Source organism: Balaenoptera acutorostrata, chromosome 15, assembly GCF_949987535.1.
Source record: "Balaenoptera acutorostrata chromosome 15, mBalAcu1.1, whole genome shotgun sequence".
NCBI classification, from domain to species: domain Eukaryota; kingdom Metazoa; phylum Chordata; class Mammalia; order Artiodactyla; family Balaenopteridae; genus Balaenoptera; species Balaenoptera acutorostrata.
In genome coordinates this window covers 43559994-43581341 of record NC_080078.1, presented here as the reverse complement: position 1 = coordinate 43581341, position 21348 = coordinate 43559994, and the positions used below count along the sequence as shown (strand labels likewise).

Here is a 21348-nt window from a genome sequence, read left to right as displayed (position 1 = left end):
TCCCCCTAATATGCAGTTCATCAAAAGAAAGAAGGGTTGTAAGCTACTTTTTATATGGAAACCGGTCTCCCCAATGAATGGATAAATGACACCCTGTCTTTCTGTAGACATGTTATTTACTCTTTCTAAGATATTTGCTTATCTTAATTTGAATACCGTGATAAAACACTAGAACAAGTAAGCAAAATTGCTAAGATAGACATCAATTAATTAACCTGTTTGAAAGCATGTCAAGAAGAGAATAAGGTGATTTACTGAATTGTAATCAGTATGTAAAGAATAAGTAACTAAAATATTTATAATTTTCTCATATTTAGAACTTAATAGGGGTTACACACCGATTTTGTTGGTGTTTTCTTGTACAAATAATGTATTTACTCTTCAATATGATGATTTATATTTCCTGTGTTTCAAAAGGATATTTAAATATAACTTAAAAGAACCTTAAGTACTTTTTTTTTTTTTTGGTAAGAGTCAAATGGTTATTTTTCACTAAGTTGTATAGGTTTTTTTTTTTAACACTAGTTGGCATGATGTGACAACACAGCTCAGTTGACTCATGATTTAAAGAACTGGTAGCGGAGTAAAAATACTAAAAGAAAGCTGAAGAACATGAGCTTATGAAATGAAGAAAAATTAAAGACGTAACATGGATAAAACGTGATTTATAAACGACCAAAGCATCTACCAGAGACCTTAAAGCTCTTCTACATTTGAAGTTTTAGAATTATAGTTTGAAGTGAAACATTTTATTTAACTTCATTGTTTGGGTGTTTTTCTGAATGTGCAAAGTGCATTCTTTAAGAAGGTGTTTTAAAAGTTGCACTTTCTCTAAATGTCTTTTATATAATAAATAATAATAATAGTAATTTAAAACTCCAGTTCATTCCACAAAGAGAGAAAAAAAAAAAACACTAAAGAAGCAAGGGGATCAGCCTTTATCAAGGGGCTGTGAATGCATTTTTGTAAAATGATAACTGATTTTTAAAACATTTTACATAAAAAGAAATAATTTAAGCAGAAAAAATAGTATGACAATGGTGCAATACACCTGCAGGGAATTTTCCCAATTTGGGTTTTTGCATACTAATAAAATTGACTTTCAAAATATTAGCCAAGCTAGCATAACTATTACTGACGTGCCACATTTCAAAATGCTTGTTTATATTGATGGGATTCCTTCAAATTCTGAAATTTTACTTCTAGAAAACATGTTCTAAAAGTTCACACGTTTGTTTTTTTTTTTTTTTTTTTTTTTTTTTTTTTTTTTTTACAGCCCAATACTTAACAAAAGCAAGAATAGCTTATGGACTAAGGGCTCCGAGTAACATATTTAAAGAAAATAAATCTTCATGGACAGTTTTTTCCTTGCTAATTTCTGGAACAAAAAATCCCTTAGACGAAGTGAACTCTCTATCAAAAAGACCATTAAGAAGAAACAGCCTTCTTTATACAATATCTTCTGAAAGTGTATTCGGTACAGGCATATCTTTTCCCTTTCAATGTTCCTTTAAATAGTAAAGGACCCAAGCCAGAAGTAATTGCTGCAGAGGGCTTAACATTCTACACCCAGAAACTTACTGAGTTTATGTGTGCACATCCTGAAAGTAGGACAAGGTTTGATTTTGAAACATTAAAATAGAAAATGTTTTTATTATAGAATTCCACATTCTGATTAATGCAAAACAAGAGCTTTTTTCTTCTTTTGCAGTTAGTGCTTTGCAGATCTTTTATAAAAACACAAACGGCCAGACTAGGTGAAACTCATTAACTGAAGAGGAGGATAAGTGTCTTCACGACCAAGAGGGAGGGCTGGCGCAGGGTCTAAGTGGAACAAAGCCCCTCCAAACTTTAGCAGAGGCCACAGTAAAACTCGGTTTCAGAAATGCTAACTGCAGATGTGACACTTTCCTAAATGTTTTGGAGTTTTACAGCATTCTAACATATCTTTTCCAATTGAGGCACAGAAACCAAAATCCAGAATCAAAGTTGCAGAGAGGAACGGCAGGGATTGCAGGTACTTTTCTGAAATCTGTGTTGGGATGTAAATTGAAGCGGGATGTGTGTGTGTATGTGTGTATGAGCGCAATGTTGAAGGATACAGGAAGGGTGTTTTGTATATGGAAGGGGGGGATGGTGTGTGTAACCCAGTTGTCTTCTATTTAAGGCTTTGCTTAGAACTAAAACCTAATGGTCCGAACAAGTAAGTCAATCAGACTTTTATCAACACAGATGTTGTGTTCAAACTCCATTCTGCTATCGACTGTTTACTTTCAATTTAAAGCAAATCAGAGACGCAATCCTGTTCACTAAATGCAAGCACCTTCCAAAGACTTGCTTTGTTAGCTGCATTGAATACTGATGATTTATAAACTTTTAGAATAAATGGGTGAACCATAGTCACATAAAGACCCATTGATTGGATTTTTAGCTATGAATTTGTGCATCAGATAATGCACTGTGTAGTGGCAGTATAAATTTCAGATGTAGTTCAAAGCATGAATGATACTGCCCAACTGTTTAATTTAACACTAACGTGTGGATAAAACCCTGTATGTTAATTACTTAAGTCCAGTTTTTAAAAATACTGCTACTTGCCATGCCCAAATACAATAAGACAGGGCACTAGGATACATTTTATTAAAAATGAATTAAATAAATAGACTTTTGCTGCTAGTGAGAATTGGTGAGCATCTAGACAAGATTCAAAGAAGACTTGAAGTCAGGAATTCGTTCTCTCCAGTAAGTATTAAGATAACTTTGTGATTTTAAGATCACTTTTATGTCATTATTTTTAAGCCTGGAGGTAAGCTTAAATGGAAGCTTCTGAAAGAGGTGTTTTGGTTTCATTTGTCTTTGCTTTAGAATGTTTACCTGCAGTTGAATGAAATGCCTTTTATTTCAGTTTCTAAATTCCATGTAACCTCTTATTTCAGTAGTTGCTTAAGTGATTTCTAATAAAAGTTTAACCACGAATTTGCCCAAGTCTAAGTTGTGCAAGCTATTTTGGAGTAGTGAATAGCTCCATTCCCATTTCACACACACAAATTAAAGCATGTTCCTCTTTGGCCCTCGTGCATGTATACGGTGTCAGACAACAAGCAACGCAGGCATTCACTTCACCCCGAGTGGGGCGTTTGCTAGTTCATTAGTTTGACTTTTTTCCCGGTTAGAAGTAGCAGAGCCGTCGCTCGCGGGCACGCGTCCGGTGGGTCGGCTCCAGGCCGCCCTGGGGGCGGGAAGCGGCGCCGATGAGCGGGGTGCGGCCGGGGCCGCAAGCCGCCTGCGAACCGGGCGTCCAGGTGACTTCGGAGAATGTTTACATTCTAATTTCGAAGCAAAGCGGAATTCGCTTACGTTCAGGCTTGGAACTTAAAACAGCAGCCTCGGGAGAAGACCCTTTCCGCTCTTTTCTTCCAGGTCCCGGTGTTCGCAACCATGCGGAGAGCTGAGACGACGCTGGGCTGGCGGAGAAGCTGCGGCGCGGGGGCCGGCCGGGGATCCGGGCCAGGATGCCGGGCCCCCCGAGCCTCGGGGCCGCGGGCGTCCCCGCTCCCGCCGAGCGCCCCCCGAGCCCGCCCGGCCGGCCCTGGCTCGGGCTCTGCCTGCCGGTCATCTCCCCGCCTGCCTCCCCGACGCTGCACGGCGGCCGGACAGCGCTTCCGGATGGATGGCCATGGGCTCTAAGGCTTTGCCTCACTGGACCCTACGGGGAAGACAGCTGCTCACCACGGGCTCTTAGCGCCGCGATGAAGTCGGGCTGTTTCCAGGTTCTAAGATTCTTAAAAATCTTTAATGAGACCCTGAAAAAACTTGGCCCTACGTAAACATAGTACAATGGAGTTATTAATTACATAAAATTGACCCGTTGACTTTACACCCGAATATGGAGGGGATAGTTATAGCTTTAAACATGCCATTTAGAGTTCTAAAAAGCGTTTACTTGTTGAAATAGCAGGGCATTTTTCTGGGAGATTCAAACGTGGGGACAAGTTAGAAAGAGATGCAGAGTAAGGAGAGGGAAGGAAGCGAGGTCTCACCACCCGCTCGCCAGTGGGACTCTAGCCAGCTTAATTTTTCCGTCAGGTTTTTTGCTTAGGCGTCTTCAGAACACTTTAAACATTAATTTTCAAACTTGTTTTCATCCGTTACATGTAATGGTGAAAAAGCCAAATCAGAAACTATTATTTTAGATACGCTCATGATAGCTTAAAACAAAATTAAAAACTAGGCCAAAATTAAAGATCTGAGAAAATAATAGGTTCTGCAGAAGTGTGGGTATGGGGTACTTATGAAGCTCTGTACACTCAGACAGACATGTATATGGGTTCCTTTGGAATATGCAATACTGATTTAGGCGCTATACATTTTCAGTATTTGGAAGATAGAGAAATCTAACAGAAGGTATTATTCCCACTTTAATGTATTGTGAAGTAATATATAATGGTTGTGTTAATTCCTGGCGGAGAGACTCTTTATCTCCACAATAAAGGACCCTGCTCTATTCACCCATCATCAGCAATGAACTCAATAGCTTCAAAATACCTTCCTATCCAAGGTTAAGGTGGGACTTTTTCTGAATAGATTTAAGATTAACAAGTGTGCCTTTGTAGAATACTAAAGCAAAAATGTCCTAGGTCAGAAAGTCAGAGAGAAACCTTACTTTACAATCTGAGGCTAGAATGGAAAGGTTTGGAAACACGGCAGCAAATCTTCATACGTGTGTCTGGGTTTGTTGTGGCAATGAAAATGCATATGCAAGTGCTGCACGTGAACTGCAAGCGTAAATGTAAGGAATTATAGTGTGCTTAGTAGCAAGAAAAAAATAAGTACAAATTGGAATCTATTGTGAAATAATGCAAAAACTTGCCAAGGAGCATAGGCAATTTAGCTAGGAATTAAACTTTTTAAGTTTTCTTTCTTCTTTCTTTCTGCCCTCCCATTGGGTTCTGTGTAGTGTTTTTTCAACTTAAGTACAACTGACCTACACCACTGTGTTACTTCCAGGTGCATATAATGATTCGATATTTCTATACATTACGAAATGATCACCACAATAAGTCTAGTTACCATCTGTCACCACACAAAAATAATATTATTGATTATATTCCCCATGTTGTACATTCCATCCCATGACTCATTTATTTTGTAACTGGAAGTTTGTACCTCAATCCCTCTCACCTATTTCACTCATTACCACTCCCCGGAATTTTTCAACTTTTCTTAGAGATTTAAAACCAGTCCTTAAAACTGCAGTACAAATCTACATGAAATTTGTAAAATGTAAATAATTTATTCTCATGAAGATTTTATAATTCGCCAAATCAGTAGCAGACACATACATGGGTCGGTTGGGTTGTCTTGCTGACCATATCCTCTTAAAATCTACTTCTTCATTGATTTTCTTTCGACATCTAATTGTAGAAATAGTTTTCTGATATATTGATTAAAAAACAAAAAAACAACAACAAAAAAACACACATGCTTGGCCAAGATTTTCAAAGTTTAAATACTGTAAAAGAAAAACAAGAGACCAGAGTTCTAAGTTTTTTTTTTTACTAAAGTCCAGAAATTTCCATATGACAAGTACATTAATGAAATGTTCCCAAAGAAATACTGAACAATATACACTCTAGTTGGCTGAGAGTTCCAGCTCAAGAGTTGATAGCTAATTGTGCATTAAAAATCAGCATGGATCTTAGATGATCTAGAATACACTGTGTTTTGAAATCCACAGCTGGTTTGATTTTTGACCATAATGAAAAACCAGTATTCCTGTTCCATCAAATGTGTTTTACAAGCAATAATAAATTCAGATCCACTGTATTATGCAACACACATCTTTGGAAAGCAACATAAAACAGTGAGATCGGATCAGTAGAAATATACACAGTTAAAAGAAATACACAAAGTACTGTAGTTTTATTAAAAACTACTACTTGAGAAAGAAATCTTTCCACAAATAGCATAAAACTGTAGAATGACGGAAAGGATTTCGGAAAGCTTTACAAAAGCCTAATTCCAACTGTATCTTCCTGAAGGTGGTGGCAAAGGGTATTTCCTTCCTTCTCTGGGATATCCCTGAAAAAAAAGCAAAAGAAAGAGTTCATCTTCTGGATTAACACTCCTGCAAAGAAATTAATCTTACTTCTCTATGGAAAAACACACCATAAAGAAGGTGAATATGTCTTACAGGTATATCACATGGAAGATCTCCATAAACGGGTGCTTTTGGTCTGCACCTTTATAGAAAGCTGCATGCAAAGTGGGACAGCAGCATAAATGCTATCACTGACAACTAACCAAACAAGCCTTAACAAGCGCTTGAGAAATTCCTTAAAATGCACACAAATGAAGGATAGTTAAGTGTCTTGCGTAAAACACTTGTCATTCTCAATTCTCCCTACCACCCCCTCCCCAGCTCCTAATTCAAGCCACACTGTGGTAAGGTGCCCACATCATCTTCACACATATTATACTAGGAAAGTCGTTTTGCTTAACAAAGGCAAGAGCTTGCCTGCATCAGCTGAGGCCTAATGAACTATTAATTTTAGGGTTTTTTGTTTGTTTAGCTATAAATAATAGTGTACCACATTAGGTTATTACATAATCAATTACTGGCAGTATTCATAACAGTTCCTAATATGCTTGCAAATGACATTTGTGTACAACCTGAAGGTAATGTGATGTGTCTCCCATCACGACTCCCTTCCTACAGAGGATTCTGAAATGGACCCCCTTCCCCATGTTGCCACTCAGAGCGCTTCACTGGTTTGAATTATAACATGAATATGTGTAGTCCTTCAAGGTCATAATGTAGGCTAAGGACTTGTTTAGTCATATAAACTCCACTAAAAATATAATGAAGTCATAATTTTACTGCTTTTAACAATAAACTTCTACAATTTAATAGCGCTTCAAAATTCTGATTTAATTTTTAAAAAAATCTCTGCAGAAAAAAGACTAAGAAAGAAATGTATTTCCAAAAGGTCCTAAAAGAATTATAATGTACAACTGGTTTGCATCTCCTAAGTGAATAAGAATTTTACCTCGTGTAACAGCGGAAAGCCCCTTTAAAGGGACGCGCTCCCCTAAAGGAGGCAGGGGAGGCGTTGAACTGGGGTCAGAAGTCACAGGCGTCCCCAGCTCTGCTGCCCAACCCAGCGGCAGGAGGGTTAAGCTTTCGACTCCTGACTTGGAAAATGAGGTGACTAGACTAAACTTCCTCCAGAGCTTCTTCAAGTTGCAAGTGTGCCTTCCTTTCAAAAATATTCATCATTTAGGTTGCCCAGGGTCCCCTCGACACTAGAAGCATAAACAGTCTCAATCTACTGCACCTAGTGATAGCATCTGTAGAGATCTCGGGCTGAGAGTATGCAAAGTCATATTCTACAAATTGATTCTAAAGAACTGTAACAAAATTCTCTCAAAAGACAAGATGATTACTTTCTTGTAAAGTGAACTGAGACTTGTAAGAATACACCAAAAAAGTGTGGAAAAAAAAGATTTTTCTTAGCTGGCAGAAGATTTTTCTCAGGTATCAGAACAAAGGGACACATGGCAAGAACCTGAGTTAGAAAATTAATATTCGAAGCACTGCAAAAGGCTGTAGGCGACACCAGGTAAGCAATTTAAAAACCACTTCACATCACCACAGGTGCCAACTCCAGGAATAGCACACACTCTGAATCACTGCATTCAGATCCTGTTCTCTGGCAAGCGTTTGATTAAAGAGCATGTAAATACTGGCCAGGGTGTCCAATGGCTGGAGGACAAAGAGACTGAGGCAAACAGACCTCAGGCTTAAATGCTGCTAAAAGTGGATGCTATAAAGAGAAGGAAATAAAGCTTACATTTACTGAATCTGTCTAGGAATTATTATACTCAATGTATAGCTGTTTAAATTTAGTTAAAAAAAAAAAGTGGGAAATTAGATAGGAAAGATTTCTTTCCATGTAGAGAACAGATAAATCAAGACCGAAAACTCCCAAGAGGAATAAAGATAACAGCTGAAAAGGTGAAATATTACTTTCAGCTTCTAGAACATTACATTTTGAGAGATCTAGTTTCTATGAAACTAAAAAGCAATACCCTAAGGATAAACAACGTGTTTTGGTGATGGACCATATTTGTGCTAAATATCAGATTGCTGTGATTAAAGGGGCTTTTGGTCTGAAAATTCTTCAGCATCATCGAAGGATAACCTACTTAGTGAGGCAGATACTCACCCCGTATACATTTTTAATGAGGGATCCAAGTTCAACTGAGCAACTCTATCAGTAACTTATCCACAGATGTTTCAGAAAACCAAAACCAAAACCAAACTAAACCATGGAGTCCCAAGAGGCACGGTTCCATTCAAAGTGAGCAGTAAGCTTTCCACGCCACAGCCCCCCGCTGCATCACCTGTCTCCCGCCGCGATCATCACGTCTGGGTGCATACCCGCCCGGCCCGGCGAGCATCTGGTACTGGTTTGGCTGGAAGGCTGCGTTTGGGGTTTGGAGCATCCGGTTCCATGGCAGCAGAGGTTCGGCCCCAACGCCTCTGTGGAAAAGCATCATGTCTGCATTAAAAGTCAGAAGGCTAAAATCTGGCAGGTATCATCATCTCCAAATCTGAGGACAATCCAGTTTGCCTGGATTTGTCATAGGGGATATGTAGTATCAGAGTGGCCTTTATGTCCCTCACAGCGAGTGTAGTTTAACATGTTTCAGGAAGTATCAGCATTTATTTAAAAGGATGTTTAAACTCAACTGAATCAGAAAGGTCTGACTTAAAAAAATTTTTGTTCACCTTCAACTGTCAAGTTTCCTTTTTAGTCAGTTAAAGTTTTGGACCCAAGATCACCAAGTTGGCTACATTTTAAGATGCTATCCAAAGAGTAAACATGTACAAGACAGGAGAATGAGGCTTTATTTTTAAAAATGTCCAGGCTGGTTCTTGGAGTCCATTCTTTCTAGTTAATTGCACATTGCAAATGAATTCTTACTGCTGAGTATTTTGAATCTAGGGTAGGGGACTTGGCTGTTTTTTCCCATCCATTATTCTGCTCAATATGTCAGAAGGTCTGATCAGGAGGAAACCTTTTCAAGTTCTATTGATGCAGCTTTCAATTGACCATGGTGACCTAGCAACATGAGCACTAATTGGCATGGGCTGACTGGCATTTGGTGTACAGTTTACATGGGAACACAGATTCAACAGCTATTATAACCCAGTTTGCTGGCCCAGATTATGGTCAAAAGAAATGTTTTAATTGTCTTCAAGTGCCTATTTTAACTTTGCAGATACAAAACAACAGGTATGATGTATTAAATCATAACAATTTAAAACTGTCACATAAACAATGTAGCAAAGATTTACCCTCTAAAAGCAATCACCATGTATGACATAACTTTCTTGAAACATTTTCCTCAACTTCCATTTTATAGAACAGTCACTACAAAGAATAAACAGTAGCAAAATTCTCCAGTATATTTTAGCATTAGAAGCTTTGGGCCATTAAAGATGTTGGGAGGAATTATAAGCAAACTTTAAATTTGCTAAAGCACTGCCTAGCTGGTATTAGCTATAACCGATCAGCATATGAATTTCACTTCCTAGGTCTTAGGGGGAAAAGCCCAAAGCTGGGCTCACTGGGTAATGCATTCTTCTCACAGCTATTCAAGCTTGAATCCATCCTCTCTACCCCCCACTCTCCTCCCTTCACTTGGAGCTTGCCTTTTTTTTTTTTTTTTTTCAAACACCAAAGATAATTATTTTTGTGTGATGGCTCTAAGAACAGCTCTTTTAAGAACTCCAGAAAGGCCAATGCTATTCTTCACAGTTCGTGGTGAAACAAGGACTCTAATAATATAATTTGCTGTGAGTCAAAATAAAATGAAAAATCTGTACCTCAGAAAGAATATGCATATATTCAGGGCTTTTAATTATTTTTTGGATTCATTAATACAAATATATTTTAGTGAGAAGGCCTTATCTATTTAGCAAGAACAGCTCCATATGTAGAGAACATATGGTCTCTTCCACTCTCTGCAGGACTGAGGGGTTAAGGTTTGTGCTGTGACCAAGGAGGCTCATCAGAACTGGGCATGCAAAACCCACTTGCATTAAGTGCAACTCACACATTGTATTAACTGTGATCATTTTTTCTTTCCAGTTTTATAATGCTAAAACTCACTCAACTGAGTTTCAGGAAAATCTGCTGGTATGGATAAAATACATTATAAATGCAATTTTACATTATTTTATGATTTAAAAATAGGTTAGGAACAAAGCCACAATTTAAAAGCACAAAGTTCTCCTTTTTTGCTTGAAATGATTACTTGAAATGTTTTTGACAAAAATAATATTTATAAAAATAATTAAAATTAAATGGAAAGAGCAAGTAAGAGGGACATGTACTACACTTTTTTGCTTGTTAGTGGCAGAAAGGCCTTTATTTTACACAAGTTTATCATTTTTCTACACTGTACTAATTATATTAATTATATTAGTTTGCAAATATTTACAAACGGAAATGTGCCCTGGAAAATACATTTTAAATCTGGGATGGAAGCGCTGAGGCTGACACATTTTAACTTTTTAAAATCAGTAGCCATCGATTGAGGCAACTTATTTGAGGCATTTGGCATCATGGATGGCAACAATATTCTTAAGTTTCTAAATTACTGCTCTGGAAAGTAGCTGGTAATGTGACATAACTACATACTACCACTGGGATATCTTTAATTTATATGTGTGTGTGTGTGTGCGTGCGCGCGCGCGTGTGTGTGTGTGTGTGTGTGTGTGTGTGTATACTATAATCTTAGGGAAACAATGTGTAGAGGGAAGGAAAGCTTTAGGACTGAAGAAAGGGTGCCTTGGAAGTGGAAGGGGCTCCTTTTCTTCTATGAAGTCCCTGTGGCATTATGGAATATGATGCTTAGAGTCAGTTTTCTGATGAGTTTCGCTTGAGTGAAAAGTTTCTTAGTAAAGGATGGTGAGGAAGAGAGACCTCAGATAAGCTGCTGAACTGTGTGCCTCAGTTTCCTCATCTGTAAAAATAACAACATCCACTTCAAAGGGTCGCTAAGAGGAATAAGTGAATTCATGTTTCTAAAAGCATGTTAGCACAGTGCTGGCACTTCATAAGCAGATGATAATACTGGTGATTATTAATAATATGGGGAAAAAGCAAGCAACAAAGTGGAGAAACCAAATCTTAAAATCAAACTTGACAAATGTAATGGAGAAAGACAGTTATTAAAATGAGATCAGTGTGAATGTGATAATATGTAATTTAGAAAAAATTTACCCCTCACTCATTTAATCTGTTTGACAATGGTGCTACTCTGAGGATGCTGAAGTGGTACATACCGTGTGCCTTGAGCACTTATACTGAAAACAAAACATAAACACAGGCAGTAGCAGTTATTTTAAATTAAAATGCAGCTTGCACTAAGTAGCTGATACTATTAATAAACAATTGAATAACATAATTTCTTTTATCTTCTTGAAGAAAATAATGAAATGAGGTTTTGGAGTCTCTAAACAAAGACCTTTCTTAAAGGGGGTAGAGGTTATAACCCTGTTCAAATAACAACACTTCATTCATTTCAGATGTGAACAGCTCAGACTACTAAAACGGCAGAGGAGAGGCAAACAAAACAGATCAGAACTGGGAAGGCAAAGAAGGAAGCCGTGCTATGAGGGGGCTTAAACTCGTCTTAGCATTTACTGGTGCTGGCAAGACCAGCGTGAGACGACAGACTTTAAAGCTGCCCTTAAAAAATTATTCTTCAGATGTTAATATAATTATTCATAACACGCCTGGCTGCCTTGTCATGCAGAGACCACCTGACTTCGGAGAGCACAACTTATCAATGAAAGAACACATGTCAAACATCCCTTGTTATTAAACCATGTCACATTCTTCCTCGTCCGTGGTACTTATTAGACTGCAGATCCCATAATCCTCTTCTGAGTCCCTTCTGCATTTAATTCAGTTCAGTCTTAAGTAGTTAAAGAAACTGTTTTCAGTGGCAACTAATAACTACTGACCTACAGTGACACTGCACTACAATAGGCCTGTCAGCCCTGAAAAAGTTGTACCAAAGAAGCTGATTAGGACTTCAAGAGGTTTGCAGCAAGAATCAATGGTTGGTCTGTACTGACGCTGCGCTGCCGGCACAGAAATGATAAAAGTGGAACCCCATTAGTTACGCCTCATTAAGCTGCACAACACTTCTAAAAAGAAATTTGTTTAGCCTGACCAAAACCTAATACAATTTTAAGCTCTCTGTGTTGCATTTTTCAGGGCACCTCAAAAGCATCAATAAAATAAAGGCCAAGAACCAAGAAAAGCAGGAAAGTATACAGGCATGAATCTTTTACTTCAACGTGTTAACCATCTATTTTCCTAAAGAAAGGGCACAAGAGAAACTATTTAAGGGAAGAAAGTATATTTCATACCACAGAGAAAGCCCAAACTTCAAATGCTGATGTGAAAAGTTACTGAAAAGTCATATTTGCTTTAATATTACCTGTCAAATCTTTGCTGCTGGAAAAGGGGAGGAGGACCTCGCCAGGAATCCTGGGGCCTCATATCTGGAAGATAAACAGGAAAGGGTTGGACAGATTTTTTTTTTTTGAAAAGTAGTCACTATTCAGCTACCCACATATATTGTAATTAAAAATTCTTGAAAAAAGTTGAGACTGAATATAAATTAAATAGCTAGCATAATTACACACCCTGGAAATGTAAAAAGATATGAAACCAACAGCGTCAGTAAATCTGTCTGTTAAATTATTTCTCCTTCGATAACAAAACGTAGTTTTAGAAGCCTTGGTCATTAAACTCACGTTTCTCTCTCCCTCACTATCTGTGTACGTACGTATGTAAAGGTATACATATATTTTACATTTATATTTTAAACGCTGTGCAAAACGATAGTATTTTGGTTTTATCCGTAAATACAAACTGAATAGTAACTTTAATAGAAATCCTAAAATTTGCCCCCAAAACGTGTAAACTGGAAAGAACGCTGACTTGCCTAGCTGTGCTAACATGAAGCAGACAGTATACAATCTCTCCAACAGGTCAGAAGACATGTTCATAAAGGGACTGCCCACTTCCCTATTGTTTCTGAGAGTCAAACCTCTTCCCCTAACAGAAGCTAAGCTGGGAACATAGAACGAATTACAAGGAATAGTTAAGTGGCTGCTGGTCCTCTGTGTAAATGGGATGAAGGGCACCCCCAGCACAGTCGGCAGGTTGGTGTCAACCAACCACCATTCCAGTCCCCAGTCTCAGCCATCTCGGCCACCTTCCGGCAGGGTCTGAGTGTGACCTAATTAAAGCAGCTGTTCCAGGAGTTGTCTAATGAGGTCTCCGCCTGAGGACAGCAACCTCCTCCAGACTCCCAAGGCCCAAGGACAACAAGGCTTACCATAATGTATTCAGGCTCACATTTTAATGGAAACACAAACTAGAAACATGCTTTTCGAAATTACTTTCTTAAAGGAAAGAAGAAATGAAAGCTTATCTCTGGTTACCAACCAAAAAAATGCAATCTGGGTTTACTTGGGGGCGGGGTGGGGGGAGAAAAGAAGAAAGAAAAGTAGAATTGTGCTTTACAACCCCCTGCAAAAGAGAATCTGAAACAAGTAAGGCACCTGGCTGCTCACAAGGGTTCCAGCATGAAACACCCAGCTGCTGCTGCTCTGGAAGCAACACAGTCGAGGTACTGGCCCAAAGAAAGCCTCCTAGATGGACAAACCACCCCAGGGGAGCCACCCCAGCCGCTGCCCAACGATCAGCGCACGCGCGAGGCCTTCACCACCACCACTTCCAAGCAGAATTCCATTCTGAACGGAAAGAAAGGTGGCATCCCTAGTCAATCTGCATTAATTCCCCCTTTTATCTCTTAAAAACCAAATTAGTAGCGGTCAAACTGAGAACAATGCTGAGAAGGTTTCTCAGTGGTCATTAGATATTCAGAACCTGAATGGAAACTCAGGAAGCTCATCGCCACACAATCCACAGGAAACAGGGCCAAGATCCCTAGTCTAGGCCCAGAATAACTTCTGAATCACTATAAAGACTGTACACCACCAGAAAATCTAAATCAGAGGAGGTAAAACCAGAAATTCTTACAAGACAGCAAACCACCTGTGCAGTTTACTTCTATAGAGAAACTTAAAATACACTATACGATTTTCAATGAGTTACGAGAAAGCAATCTACCGAAAGTAAAACCAACATTTTGGCCACTTTTCCTGATGATGACTTTGTTAAACTTGTAGTCCGTAACTATTCAGATACTGCACAAAACTTAGGTCAGTGAAAATTGGTTAAAATGTTCCCAGAAGTATTATATTTTAGTGTCTTATTATACAAAATCAGCTAATATATAGCAAAGGTCAAAAGAAATACAGTAAAATTTCATTTGGACCCCTGTCTAGCTCTGTACTTCACATGTCCCAGAATCACTGTGGTCACCCTGGAAACATGCCTCTTTTTAACATAAACACTTAATTCCGTGACTCTGGTTGCATGATGTCATCACAGAACACACTCTGCATGGTACTAATAAAAGCTTCCACACAGGATCCCTAATAAATGTGAAATTGAATGAAGGTAATAAAAAACACATTTACATTAAGAAAAGCCTTCAGAAATGTTTATCCTAATGTTTTATGAAATATAAAGTCAGGGAAAAAGCTGGTATATTTCCTCCCAGGAACAGTATTAGGTGGAGGGAAAGTCCTCACCATCAGATCCAAATACGCTGCGTGTTAGATTAAGCACACCGGTATTTCTAAGTAGAACTGGCACGTAATGTTCACTAAGTGTATATGTTTTTTTTGGAGAGGGGGAGCCCTTCTCAGTAGTCTGATTGTATACCTGTAAGTGTCTAGAAAAACAGCCAGAGCTCCTACCCCACCAATTCTGGTATGCCAGGTGCTGCCTCCTCTGTTTTGCTTTCACTATTTCTCACCTCCAGGACAACTTTTTTTTTTTCCACACAAATTCAGCACATGCAAAAACTATAGTTTTTTGTTAAAAACCTAAGCAAATTGTGTTAAGACTTTAAAATATCTCTTGCTTTCAACCCAAGAAGAAAAATAAAAAGGAATGAAGACAAATTTCAAGGATACCTTTAAACAAATCTCTTCATGTGGCTCTGAGCAATATATATGGCCCTTAAGTGTTCATAAAGCAGAAATATTTCCTGGCTGAGAAGCAATGAAGTAGAATGTAAAACAAACTTATTATCATTCATTTATATGGCTCTAAAAGATCCATTTGAGAGGGAGAAAAAAAAATGTGAGATAGTGAATTGCACTTCACAAAGGTACAAGAAAGAGAGAGAAAAAAAAATGACAGCTAATTTTTTCCTGTGGTCTTTAAAAACGTATCCCTTTTCTAGAGCTCTACGGCCACAGAAACCAAGGCTTCACCAATAGCTCCTCAAGTGACAATTTACCTAATCAGCGCAGCAATCATGGAAAAGATTCCATGTTTAGTGATTGCACTAATCAAAAATCACTTTTCAAATGCAGCTAATTGACAAGTTTACCGACTGAAATGAAGAGAAGTGACATGTCACGTTCTCCAGGTTGCAGAAGCGAACGCTTTATTCATGTTGAGCACTTGGGGCTGCACTTGACTCTGACAAGTTCCCAGTACCCGGACAATCACCCGTCAGCCAAAAACTGACACATCAAAGACAAATCAAAGACTGACAGTGAGAAATGCCTGCAGCAGACACTCGACAGAGCTGGCAGTATGACCAATGGCTCTCCTTGATGTAACCCTGCACCACATGAAAAACCAGCTATGATATTGATACTACAAATATTTTAAAAGACTGACTAAACAGTTTCGATCTCAATTTTACTAAAACTATTTCTAAACAAATTTTATTTATTTATTTATTTATTTATTATTTTTGGCTGTGTTGGGTCTTCGGTTCGTGCGAGGGCTTTCTCCAGTTGCGGCAAGCGGGGGCCACTCTTCATCGCGGTGCGGGGACCGCTCTTCATCGCGGTGCGCGGGCCTTTCTCTATCGCGGCCCCTCCCGTCGCGGGGCACAGGCTCCAGACGCGCAGGCTCAGCAATTGTGGCTCACGGGCCCAGCTGCTCCGTGGCATGTGGGATCTTCCCAGACCAGGGCTCGAACCCGTGTCCCCTGCATTAGCAGGCAGATTCTCAACCACTGCGCCACCAGGGAAGCCCTCTAAACAAATTTTAAAGTTCAAAATTCTATAAAGAGGAATGCTTATCTTTTATCACTGAATACTTTCACAGTATCTACTATGTGCCAGGCACTGTTTCAAGTACTTAATAACTTAAACTCACTTACTGTGGATATTTTGTGAGATGGGTGTTCTCTGTACCATTTTAGACGTGAGGAAAGGGAGTACTGACAAAAGCCTGCCTGAGGTCACAAGGCTATGAAGGGGTGGAGGGAAAGCCAGGACCACCTCCGCAACACACTATGCTGTTCCATGGTTCACGTGCACTTGTGCTATCAGCTGAGGTGACTCTTCATGTTATTTTATGTCAGAAGGACCAGGAGAGCTGCCTCCTCAACCAGGAGGCTCAGAAGCTCAGGGTCTCAAGAAGGCAAGACTGGGGATCTGCAGACTACTTTCAATATTACCAAAGTTTAGAATTCACATGACTACACACACCCAATTGAGACAGGAAGGAAAAATAAACATACTTATTAACACATGCACTTCGGGAGTAAGCATCTTGACAAACGCAGATTCATGGGGAGAATAAGAAAAGATCTTGGGTAAAACATCTGGAATCACTGCTCTTTTTTCTTTTAATACGATTTTTACATTCACTTTATTAGTAATTGAATGTGGAAACAGTTAAACATTAGAAAATAATTCTTTTTGACATCTGACCCTTTTTTTTGAAGTCCATAATTACTTTTTTTCTGTTTTGTAAGTTAGTTCATTTGTATCCATTTTTATTTTAATTTTTTTTGAATTTCATTTTATTTTTTTTAATACAACAGGTTCTTATTAGTTATCTATTTTATACATATTAGTGTATATATGTCAATCCCAATCTCCCAATTCATCCCACCACAACCCCCCGCCCCGGAATCACTGCTCTTCTTAAAATCTCCTTAAAACACTTTGTATTCAAAAAAGATATGTAAATATAAATGTAAACGTAAGGGATCAGATACAAATTAGAACAGAAAATACATAGAGAGAGATGAATGGATAGACAGATGGATCAACGGATGGATGGACAGACTGGCTGGCATATACACAAGGATTAGGTCTGTCTGCATAAATATGAAATCTAGAGGTCACAAGAGACCATGAAATAAATATGCCAGAAAAATCTTAATGACAGTAAACTAAAAAAAAAAAAAAAAAAAAAAAGAAAAGAAAAGAAAAGAAAAACCAAATCTTATGTTGAGCCACATGTAAAGAGTATTGGGGAAAACATCCCAGAACATGGAATTTCCTTTCTTGACAGTTGGCAGCATTTGTCTGTGCTTATCATACAACTGTGACCAGTTTACTACCATGCAACAACTATTCTAGATTAGGCCGATTATTTCTCCAACACATCTCTTACAAAGGTTATCAGGGAATACTGTGTGAAATGACATGGTTGCCTTCTAGGAAGTCCAATCTCACAACCCCAGGCTGTTCTAGGTTCTCGTATAACCAAGGGCAATTAGAAATCTTTAACCTATCCCAATCCTGCTTAGACTTTTACACTTCTGGTTTATACGGATATGATTCCCAATTTCCTCTCTCCTGAGCAGGTATCAGATCCTTATCGCTACCTCCAGGCAGATGGCATCAATGTCTTCAGGCATTTCAACCTCCACACACATCAGAACTATCATGTTCTTCCATCTTCCTCCATCCTCCTGTGCTTCCAAACTCTCTAGTCCCCCAGGTGCCCTCAGTGCACAAGGAGCCTCATCTGGAATCTTCTCTCTCCCGCACTTCGCACGTCCAACTACGCAGCCCTTTAGTGCCTCCATTCCCACCTTCTCCACTTGGAATCCAGTTCGCCACCCATCAGTCCAGACTTTCACCATATCTCCCTAAACAGAACCACCACCAAGTCTTTCCACAACCAAGTTGTGGTTCTAGAAACAAGATGTAACTGCACACTTTTGTGCTTTAAAAAGTTTTTTAAAAACTCTTGCCAAAAAAAGAGAAGAATTCAGTGGTTTGTGTGAGTCTAAGGATTAAGACATGACAACAATCTCACAGTAACCCTTACTAGAGTACAAAAATGTAGGAAACACTTTCTAACTTGTTTTATGAGGCCAGACGTGTGAAGAAAGCTATAAACTAATCTTTCATAACACAGATGAAAAAATAGCCCACACTATGCTGACACACACACAAAAAATTGATATATCACAAACAATTAGGCTTATTCCAGTAATGCCAGGTTAGTTTAACAGTCAAAAATCAATCTGTGTACATTCACCATGTAACAGAAGGAAAAAAACAAACAAACATTACCACCTCAAGAAATGGAGGAAAAGCATCTGATAAAATTCAATACCCACTAGAAACAAGGAATAGAAGGAAACTCCTTCTATAAATGAAAAAACTATAGCAAATATCATATTTAATAGTGAAATATTACAAGTTTTCCCCTTAAGACTGGGAATGAAACAAGGATGCCCACCATCACCACTTACACTGACTCACACTAGAGGTCCCAGGCAGTGCAATACAACAAAAAGACCAAAAGACATCAAGATTAGAAAATGAATATATAAAACTGTCACAACTCACAGATGACATGACTGAGTAGGGAAAAAATCCAAAAGAACATACAAACTTTCAGAATACACGAATTTTAGTGAAGTTGTCAGATAAAGTCAATATTCAAAAATCAACTCTTTATATATACAAGCAAGCAACTGGAAAACGACATTTAAAAGATATTACTTACAAAAACATCACAATACATGAAATATCTATGATTTCTTTGTCCTCGATTTTTTATTGTGATGATTCCAGACCCAGAGAAAAGCTACGAGAGCACAAGGAGTTCCCACAGGCACGTCACCCACTTTCCCCAAATGCTGGCTCATCAGATGACACTAAAAGGAAAAGGCAAGCTTTCAAGTGGAAAAAGATACTTCCAATACAAAAAACCCCCAAACAAACTCATAACCAGACTATAAAAGAACTCCTACAAAGTAAAAAGAAAAAGGTAGACAACCCTGTAGAAAAATGGACAAAAGACCCAAACAAGCACATCACCAAAAAAGATATCCAAGCAGTCAATGAACATGAAAAATTGCTCCAAGTCACCAAGAAGAGGCTAATTCAACGTGAGTGAGCTTCCACTACCCGTCCAACAGAGTGACTAAACGCCAACAGGCCGACAACACCAGGGGCTGGTTAGAGCAGGGAGCAGCTGCACCTCCCCCACACTGCTGCGGGGATGTAAACCAGGCCGTGTCTGGCACTTCTCACGAAAGCTGACCGTGCACACAGCCCTGACCCTGCAGTTCTGGGAATGGACCCACCAGAAGTGTTTACAACACGCACCAGGACGGGAGAGCTTCACAGCGGTCCGTTCCAAGCACCCCCAAGCTGGGGACCAACTCCACACTATCCCAACTGGACAGATAAATGATGGTCAGTCACATAATGGGACACAGGAAGCAATGAGAACAAATGAACTCTCGCTACAGCGACAGGCGGGTAAATCTCAGAAGCAAAACATCCAACTAAAAAGGGCAAATTTAAAAAGGGTAACGGTGTTAAGAGACTGTTAGATACTACGTTAAAAAAAAAAAAACAGACAAAACTAATCTATGGAAGTCAGGTTGCCTTTAATGGGCAGGGGCAGTGCCTGGGGGAGGACACAATGGGGGGCTTCTAGGGCACCAGTAACTTTTTAATTTATTTATTTATTTGGTTGCGCTGGGTCTTAGTTGCGGCAGGCAGGCTCCTTAGTTGAGGCAAGCGGGCTCCTTAGTTGCGGCTCGCCCGCTCCCCGGTTGTGGCATGCAAACTCTTAGTTGAGGCATGCATGTGGGATCTAGTTCCCAGACCACGGATCGAACCCAGGCCCCCTGCATTGGGAGCGCGGAGTCTTAACCACTGCGCCACCAGGCAAGTCCCAACTTTCTGTTTCTTGATCTGAGTGGTGGTTACATGACTGTGATCATTTCATAAAAATAAAACTGTACATTTATGATTTGGCATTTTATGTATGTTACATTTTAATAAAAAGTATACGTGAAAACATATGTATAATAACCTAATTTTCAAAAATTGCATATATGAAGAATTAACAGAAGAAACACTGCTTATTTCAGGATCATGGATTTACTGGTTTTTAAAATATGTTTTCCTATTATACACCATATTTTATTTAACTAACATGTATTACAGTTAACATACATTTAAAACATCAGTTAAAAAAAAAAAAATCAGCCTCCCTACCTTCATAATCAGTTCCAGTGCATACTCTCTGACTAATTTTATATTCTAAGCTTAATACCACCTGAGTACTTGCAATGTACTTCAAGCTCATTATTTTCTCTCAGCCTGGAGTATTCCAAATTCCCCCTTGTTGGCTCAATTTAAATATCTCATCCTGGTTGATTTTTTTCCATAAACTTTTTCACTCCTCCCATCCCCACCCCCTTTGAAAAGATATGTTAAATACAATGAGAGTCCCAGCACTGATCCTCAGGTGACTCGATGTTTACAAGTCAACCAGGCAGAGAGGGCCACTTGTTTCTTGCTCAAAGTGAATCCCTACTTCACAAAGCATATTTCCTATTTTTTAACGATGTAATTAAAGAGATTCTAAGTGGAACAGATTCTAATCAAAGTTTCTAATCAAAGCTTCTTTGTAAGTATAAACAAATTTTATCTAATTAAGTGCTATAAAACAGCAAATGAGGAGTTAGTCAAAGTAATAAAAGGGAAGAGGGGCCACCACTATTTTAAATAAAATGCCCAGATGCTGACAAGAGCTGTCTGTTTCCAAAAAAGGCAAACTAAGAACTCTAGAATTGCAGGCCCCGAAGGGTATGAAATTCTTTACCTCTGGTATGACCCTGATAAATAAAAGAACTTTCTGACTTCTTTCTCTTACTGTTGGGGCAGGATCCTGCAGGGTGGAAGGGGACCTCGGATGCAGTACTTGGATTTATATGAATCCCACACTGAGTGATTTTCTGGGAAGGGACTCCATGACTTTTACAGATTCTCATATGGCCTATGATTCCCTGATTAAGCACCAATGATCTAGGCAATACGTCCCAAAGTGTGGTACATATCACAGGTGGTACAGAAGATGATTTTCTGGGGGGTCCATGAACAAGCTT

General features: G+C 38.9%; 1 protein-coding gene across 2 annotated transcripts in view; it reads right to left on the bottom strand.

Moving 5' to 3' along the window:
- Positions 1 to 5539: 5539 nt before the first annotated feature.
- Positions 5540 to 21348, bottom strand: part of XRN2 (5'-3' exoribonuclease 2) — a 92635-nt gene continuing 76826 nt past the window's right edge. For both annotated transcript variants that reach the window (XM_057528382.1, XM_057528383.1), the window contains 3 exons: positions 12526 to 12589; positions 8407 to 8545; positions 5540 to 6081 (listed from right to left, as the gene is read on the bottom strand). In XM_057528382.1, the coding sequence (XP_057384365.1) occupies positions 6016 to 6081; positions 8407 to 8545; positions 12526 to 12589 (269 nt within the window). In that variant the 3' untranslated portion in view covers positions 5540 to 6015. The remainder of the gene's footprint in view (positions 6082 to 8406; positions 8546 to 12525; positions 12590 to 21348) is intronic.